Raw genomic sequence first — 7,833 nt, 5'->3', positions numbered from 1 at the left:
GCCACTTGTGCTCTTATTAACGTGCTTTTTCCCCTTGCAGGTGTCGGCGGTAATTCAGTGGAAAAGAAGATTTATGTGCATCTCAATTACACGACCCCTTGTGTGCGACTGCTCAACGCGACACATCAAATAGGCTGCCAGTGTGAGTAAAGCAACAGATTATAGTGATGTTTAGTATTTGTCTAGTCCGAGATGTATCTGGGTCACTAAAAATACCAGTTTTCACATCGTAAACAGAGAGTGTGTGTCCTCAAGGCATCCGAGCGTCCTCCTTTCACTTGGTTTTTGTTGTAAAATACTTACTATAAATCTGCTAACGCTGTGTGGTTGCTTCAGGGAGTTTTGAAGTTTTGAAACTACACATCGTTTCTGACCTTCAAAGCTGCAGAACTGAGTTTCCAAAGAAGACGAAAAGCACACGAGTTGCAGATGAATCAGGCATTTTAAATATCAAAAGCTGTCAGAAAGCCACAAAAGCAGCCAAATAGTCTTTGTTGCGTCAGAACGTCATAGCAGAAACCTTTTTAGTAAAGCAGAAGAAGCCTGGTGGACACACATTGATTAATAAGCTTTAAAGACATGTTTTATCTAATAATGCTGTTGTTTCACTGATGATAATATGTCATTTCAGCCTCTTTGTCAGGAAATGTGGGTGTGCTCCACGTGCTCGAATCAGAGGATAACCTGGACTGGGTCCTGAACTCTGGTCCCAATCCTCCTTATCTTGTTATCCTGGAGTCCCCGCTCTTTACCAGGTACAGTGAACACGTCTCACCCTGCAGAGGGAGTAGCCACAGCAGTTCTTAATGAGAGTAAAGGGCCTCTCCCTTTCTGTCTTCTCTCTCTGAATCTTTATTACCACATGTTTAATCAATTAAAAAAGAGCCATAAAGTTATAGTGAAGATACGTGCCCAGTAATTCAGTGAGTCCTCAACATTTCTTTCAATTATACAACATGTTTTTTATTTAGAGTAGCAGATTGGAGAGAGGTTATACTATCGGGCATGGCAGTAAAACTCAGTCAGCCATAAGCTGTCAGTAACACAAATGTACAAAATATCGTCTAACCCCGAGGACAGGAAAGTTGAACCCTTGTTTTACTTGTATTTGTACCCGTATCATTTCCACTGCCCCGTGCCGGCTGTCTGCCTGTCAGATCCATCATGATGAAGCTGAAGAACGGCTCCAGGAGAGTGGCTGGCGTTGTTGTTGTGGCGCCAAACGCAAACCCGCTTGAGGGCTTCTCTCCGCACACCACCTGTCCCAACGAGAACTCAGGTGGGTGGGGGTTCGCCTGCTAAGACTTGTCCCTCGGTGTTACACCAGTTACAGAAATTAATTGTGGTTTTTGTGATCCTCAAGAGGGCACAGCTCATAAAAGTAAGAAGCTGTAGTTCGTCCCTTTACTGTGAAATGCCACAAAGGAACCATAAATTCAAGGCTGCATGTGTGACCAGAGTTACTTTTTGAACTGGGCACAAAATGTTGTTTTAACAGTTTGATGTACGGTGCTGTAGGTTTATGTAACGAGACGTCAGTGAATCGGTGCTGCAGCATATTCAAAACATAGTTGTGGAACAATGCAAAAGAGAGTTTATTTAAGTTGCAGATTGTATTTCTTGCCGAAATGCACCTTGGGAGTCGTAGCTACCTTCTCCCTAGAAGTTTTTATGCACACAGGCTTGTAACTTTGACATTTAATAAAAGTATGTATGATATTGTCATGCCTGTGCCCACTAACATTGTTTCTGGAGAATGTGAATTTTGCTTCCAGACCAACTTTGCAACCGTATAGGCTGAATTGAAACTGATAGAATTTATACCGAAGAATAAAATATGTAAAAGTCAACAGCGGTAAATACATTTTTATAAACTCTTTAGATATCAGCCTTGTTCATAAATGATTACACTTTTCATGTGGCTCACTTGTAGAAATGGGGAACGAGGTACCGACACAATTTTTAGCTTCAGTTTATTCTTGTGACTTCTGAAAGCTGCTCATAGTACACGCCTCACGACGGCCTGTTTTAGTGCAACAGCTGCTTCACTCTGTGTTTTTCCCTCAGGCGTGTATACGGAGGACTACGATCCAGCCTTGGCCCATTGTAATATGACAAAGTGGAACCCTTTTGGAAACGGCTTAGCCTATGAGGAGTTTGACTTCCCCATCTTCTCTCTGAAAGACGACAATGACACTCACGTCATACGGCAGGTAATGTGACAGGAAATCAGGTGGAGTTTGCGACAAAAGATGATCTTTTTTTTTGTCTGTTTATCCAATTTGATATAATCGCTTTGTACTTTCCTGTTCCTGCATTGTTCAGCTTTGTTGTCACAGCACAAAATGGCTGTCTGATTGTTTTTGTAGTTGCCTCTGGTGTTGGTGAACAGGAATCCTTTACAAAACAGTACAGTTGCAATAAAACCTGATCTGAACTTGTCCCACTAGTGGTTGAGATTAGGAACGATGCCAACAAAGCCGTTTCAGCAGCACTTAAGCTTCTTTCTAAAGCCAACATGTTGCGGCACATTATGTTGAGACAATTTATCAGAGCCCACAAATCATTAGCTGTTTCCCCAACGTTTAATGTGACAGCAACAGACAGATCGTATTACACAGGTTTTAAATGAACCTCTTCTGATGCAGTGCAGGTGTGCATGTGGTTCTTCTCCTCAGCGGGCGTCATGTTTTGTAACATGGCTGAACCGCTGAATCTTTCAGTTCTGTTTTACCTCAGCTTTCAGTTTCTGCTCACTGCTAATGGTGAACTTCAGATCTGAGAAGCCAGGGTAGATGAGGGGAAACCGTTGTATAAACCCAATAGTTTCACAGCGCAGCTACTGCGTCAGAGTGATACATTTAGTCACCTACGTGGTAGTTTGTTTTTACTGTGCCCTAACCTGCCACTGTGCCCCTGAGCAAGAGCACCAGACTAAATTGTCTATGTTCTAACTTGTTCTAAAGATTGAAAACTATTTGACATTTGTAAAAAAAAATACTAATTGTGGTTTTCAGTGTCTGTTAAACATTCCCACACATGAAGAAGATTTAATATGTGTTTGCTCTTCTCCGTTTGCAGTGTTACATGGAACATAACCGCGCTGTGAACGGCAGCACTCCCCAGTACCCGCTGTGTGCTATGCAGCTGTACTCCCACATGTCCGCCGTCACCAACACGGCCACCTGCATGAGGAGAAATGACATCGACTTCAGCATCAGCCCAGGTATTTACAGAAATATCTACACAACTTTGTCAGGAATAAAATCTATTTCAATTTCATCAATTCTAACCAAAGTCTGTTGTTCGTGTGTCTCCCTTTAGAGATGGTTTGTGACCCGTTGGGTGACTATAATGTTTGGGCTTCTACCAGGCCTATCAACAACACAGCCAAGGGCCACAAGATGTGGGAAAGTGTGGTCATAGCAGCAGCCAGGGTGAGTTACGGGAAAAAGAGTCGAGGCCTATACCTCCATTTCACTACAGTACAACATTTGTTAGTCATTAGCATGCCCATGTGAGTTTATGAAAACCGTTGTTCAGCCAGTATCTCCAGTGATCTCAGTCACTTTGAAAGCTTTCCAGTATAGAAGTCAAGTCCAAGATTAGTCCTGCAATGTATGTCATATGATCTCACAGTCACAGTTAGAGTCCGTGTTACTGGCAGTGTTTTCTGTGCTTTGCTTCTTGTGTCATATGTATAGCTCAAGACAATGAAGATTCAGAAAATGATGAAAACACATATCATAAACAAAGATGCGGTTCACACTATACAAATAGTAGTTACAGGCTAAAGGAAATATATTACACCCAACCTCGAATTAAGAATTCCTATGCAAGTAATCATGTTAACAAGAAAACTGGATACACAAAAGTGTTGACTTGTGAGATCGGTTCGATAAGTTACCTCATAACAGGAAGAAACAAAGTAGATCACCAGTGGAGATCTACAACAAGTCCCCATAGGAAGTACAACATAGTACTTGTTGTACTGTGTAAACATTCACATAATCCTCAAGAGTAAAAATAGAAACCTGGTCAGTACAGCTGGAACCATTAATCATGAATGACTTTGTGGGCGACTGTTCTGATAATAAGAGGTTAAACAAGCAAACATTATTATTCTCTGATATCAGCTGTTCCAATAGGAAGATTTTCTTGTTTTATAGAACTGTAAAATGTATTAGTCAAAAAGACGTTTGAATATTTGAGTTTTAGGGAAATTTGACTATTCATGACTATCATTTTATTTAACTAAATGATTAACCAGTTTAATAATCAGCAGATTGCTTTATAACGAGAATAATTGTTAGTAGCAGTCCCACTGTACATGTCTCTTGAATAAACACAAGTACATTATACAGTTGGTAAACCAAAAGACAAGATAGGCTGCATTTCCTAATAGTTTGAGGCCACATTTTGATTTAATAAAAAATAGGTCATAGCATGTTTAACTGAACTACTTACCTAGATACTATATCTGCTTGATGGATCTCCTCCTCCTCCTCCTCCTCCTCCTCTCCTCTCCTCTCTCCGCAGTTGGACAGCAGGTCTTTTTTCTTTGACATTGCTCCAGGAGCAGACAGTGGAGTCTCTGGGTTCGTCACTTTGCTGGCGGCCGCCCACGCTCTGCGAAACGCCACGCAGGAGGCCCCACCTAACCGCACCATCCTCTACGCCTTCTTTCAAGGGGTCAGCTGTTTTTCCACATCACTGTATGAACACGCTGCATTATATGTTGTACTGCCAGCCTTACTCATGTGTTCTGTACGTTTTATTTGACTGTTTGACTCCAGGAAACCTTTGACTACATTGGCAGTTCGAGGATGGTGTATGATATGCAGAACAATCAGTTTGCCGTGGACCTGGACAATGTTCACTCAGTGCTGGAGATAGGACAGGTGTGTATTGTAGATAGATTGTATGCATGGACCTGCACAGACTGTCAGACTTAAGGCCAATGTATTGCTTTAAAATAGTCAATACTAGCAGCAAGACTAAACCAGAGTTTCTGTACCAACACAAAAACGATGTAGTCAGCCAGCATTTATGATACTTAGTTGTTATTTTGTTGGTTTAAAGAAGCATTAAGGTCTGATTTTTAACCTTACTTTAAGAAATGTAATGAATAATTGAATGTAATTGAATGTTATAGGATTAACATAATGTTTCTGTGTGTGTAATACATCAATATGCTGCATTTGTTCACTATAGGTGGGACTTCATACTGAGTCGAAGCTGTGGCTTCACTCTGATCCTGTGTCTCAGAAGAACAGCAGTGTCAATGATGAGGTTTGTATCCGTGTATATTGAAGAGCTTCCTCTCTTATACAGCACTGCTCCACCACCACCGCAAGACGTGTACAATGATCCCTACAGGGGGAAATTGATAGCATAATGTATCTTAATACCTTTTATAGAGGTGTAATGCAATTATTCAAAAAGATAAGATAAACTTTACTGGGAAATCAATGCATGTACTGTATACAATAAGAAGCATGAAAATGTATTCAGCATATAGAAATAGTAAATACAAAAGTGTATTGTTGAATCAAAAATGAAGTAATAGTAGTTGGACCTTATGTAAGGATAATAAAGTTGAAATAAATTAAGCTTTGAACAAATATTAGAACAAAAACTGGAGCAGATGTGGATCCAGATGCAAATGAACCATAAGCAGTATTATTATATAAAATACTGTGAATATAAAATATGCAGGAACAAATGTGAGGCGCCAAAATCACAGACTTCTGAGTTGGTGATTGGCTGTAAATGTCACACTGTGTGTAGTATTAATGTATAACATTGAGGTTTTGTTTCAGGTGAGGAAGCTCATAGAAAACTTGCAGTCGGCTGCAGGAGGTTTAAACATCTCCGTAGAAGAACCCAGCGCCTCTCAGCCTCTCCCGCCATCGTCCTTCCAGCGTTTCCTACGAGCTCGGCCAATCCCCGGCGTCGTTATTGAGGATCACCAGTCTGCTTTCAGCAATAGGTGATTCGGGGTTTCTTTAAGACACACTGTTACATTTCATTCAATCAGTTGGCATGTTTTGTAAATGTATTTCTTCTGTTCTGTGTGCAGGTTCTATGAGAGTATGTACGATAATGCAGAATACCTGAACATCTCTTACCCACCAAACATGACGCCAGAGGAGCAGCTAGAGTTTGTCACTGACACTGCGAAGGTATTGCTTCTTGATTGAAAATATTACTCTCTGCATATCAACACGCAACGCTTCTATATCAGATTGGATTGCTGTTTGTCTTTTTTTCAGGCTGAAACGTAATAGCAGTTGTTTGGGAAACATCACATTGCTCTTTAACTGTTCAGTAAAATCTGTGCAAAAAGTCACTATATTGGATGTAGTTATGTTGTTGAGTCATTATAAATTAAAAAAATCTTATTTGTTTAATCTATAATGCCTTCTGTGAATAGTTCTCTATATTTTAGCATTATGAGCAGCTTTCTTTTTTCTTTGCTGACTTTTATATTAAAAAAACTTAAAGTTAAAAATATTTAAGCTGTCTTTATGATGCTTCAGTTCAGTCTACTGTTGAATCTCACAAAGATGTCGCTGGGAAGCAGCTAATTAAGATTTTCTGCATTTGTCTTTGTGCATCTTTCAGGCTCTGACTGAGGTGGCCACCATGGTGGCTAAGGCTCTGTACATGCAGGCAGGAGGAGTAGAGCCCCAGCTGAGCACCATTAAGGCAGACGCTCAAATAGTAAGAGTGTTAGATTTCATTTAGGTTTTGATGATAAGAATATGTTTCAAAGCTATTCCTATGTATCGGTCCCTTCCTAATTCCAGTAATGCAGTTTATCCTCTGATTTACAGTATCAGATATTAATTTCTTTCTATTGGTATTACTTTTCCATTTTGTATTTAGGAGTTTATTAACTTGTAGACACTCGTTTTTACTATTCATTATGTCCCCTTCAGACACTTGAAATGTGCCTTTAAATAATTGGTTTTATCATTAATACAAAGACAAAGAAAGGTTTTTTTTTTTTCTGGTCACTTTCTGGAGATATTTCTTTTCAATTCCTATTATTTTTGTGTGTGTCTTTTATTTTGTAACTGAGCAGAAGTGACTCTGTTTCACTGTTTGCTCTCCCTCAGGTGACCCGATTGCTGTACGGTTTCCTTGTTCGGTCAAATAACTCCTGGTTCCAGCAACTAATCCCCTCCGACCTCATGAGCCATCTGTGTAAGTTGGGATACAAGTTCATCTTTTAGACTTTAGACAAAAGTGGCAGAAAATAATAGACTATTAATAACAGCTCATCTTAATACTGTAAGTAATGTTTTTTTGAAGAGAGGTGACAATTTTGATAGCTACATTATTTCCAGACACAAAACTGAATTTCTTCTGTCTTCTGTCTGTCAGCTAACAGGCCCACAAACTTCTATGTCGGCGTGACTCAGCAGTCCAGCGAACCGACCCTTCTGGTCCAGCACCTGCTGGCTAACCTGACCGGTAACACCGTCAACATCACCCAGGAGAACTGCCAGAACCAGAGAGAGGATGAGAACGACAAAGAGAACAAACACGTAAGACAGCAGTCTTCAGCTTGTTAATTTACTTCGACTTAATCTAAAAAATATTTATTCAAAGACAGATCTTAGTATACATTAATATATATATTAAGATCAATCTGTCAGATCAATATTATTTTATCTTTTCTTATGAACCAACTAGAAAAAAGGAAAGAAAGGAAAAATATATTGTAACATAAAACAGGGAAACTTTTACGATTATTTTTATTTTTATTATTGATGCATCCGTTGTTTTAATCAACCAATTATTTTTTTGATTTATTGAATAATT

General features: G+C 39.6%; 1 protein-coding gene across 1 annotated transcript in view; it reads left to right on the top strand.

Annotated features, from left to right (window-relative positions):
* Nucleotides 1-7,833, top strand: part of ncstn (nicastrin) — a 12,503-nt gene that overhangs the window by 1,425 nt on the left and 3,245 nt on the right. Inside the window, exons 2-15 of the mRNA XM_035670281.1 lie at nucleotides 41-142; nucleotides 632-755; nucleotides 1,158-1,279; nucleotides 2,068-2,213; nucleotides 3,082-3,226; nucleotides 3,325-3,437; nucleotides 4,540-4,692; nucleotides 4,797-4,901; nucleotides 5,215-5,292; nucleotides 5,823-5,992; nucleotides 6,083-6,185; nucleotides 6,628-6,726; nucleotides 7,125-7,212; nucleotides 7,393-7,556. Coding sequence (XP_035526174.1) covers nucleotides 41-142; nucleotides 632-755; nucleotides 1,158-1,279; nucleotides 2,068-2,213; nucleotides 3,082-3,226; nucleotides 3,325-3,437; nucleotides 4,540-4,692; nucleotides 4,797-4,901; nucleotides 5,215-5,292; nucleotides 5,823-5,992; nucleotides 6,083-6,185; nucleotides 6,628-6,726; nucleotides 7,125-7,212; nucleotides 7,393-7,556 — 1,712 coding nt within the window. The remainder of the gene's footprint in view (nucleotides 1-40; nucleotides 143-631; nucleotides 756-1,157; nucleotides 1,280-2,067; nucleotides 2,214-3,081; nucleotides 3,227-3,324; nucleotides 3,438-4,539; nucleotides 4,693-4,796; nucleotides 4,902-5,214; nucleotides 5,293-5,822; nucleotides 5,993-6,082; nucleotides 6,186-6,627; nucleotides 6,727-7,124; nucleotides 7,213-7,392; nucleotides 7,557-7,833) is intronic.

This window comes from Morone saxatilis, unplaced genomic scaffold, assembly GCF_004916995.1.
Source record: "Morone saxatilis isolate NCDOM2014 unplaced genomic scaffold, NCSU_SB_2.0 Contig23, whole genome shotgun sequence".
Taxonomy (NCBI): Eukaryota; Metazoa; Chordata; class Actinopteri; family Moronidae; genus Morone; species Morone saxatilis.
Note: the sequence above shows the minus strand (reverse complement) of the source record. Positions and strands in the feature narration are given on the sequence as shown.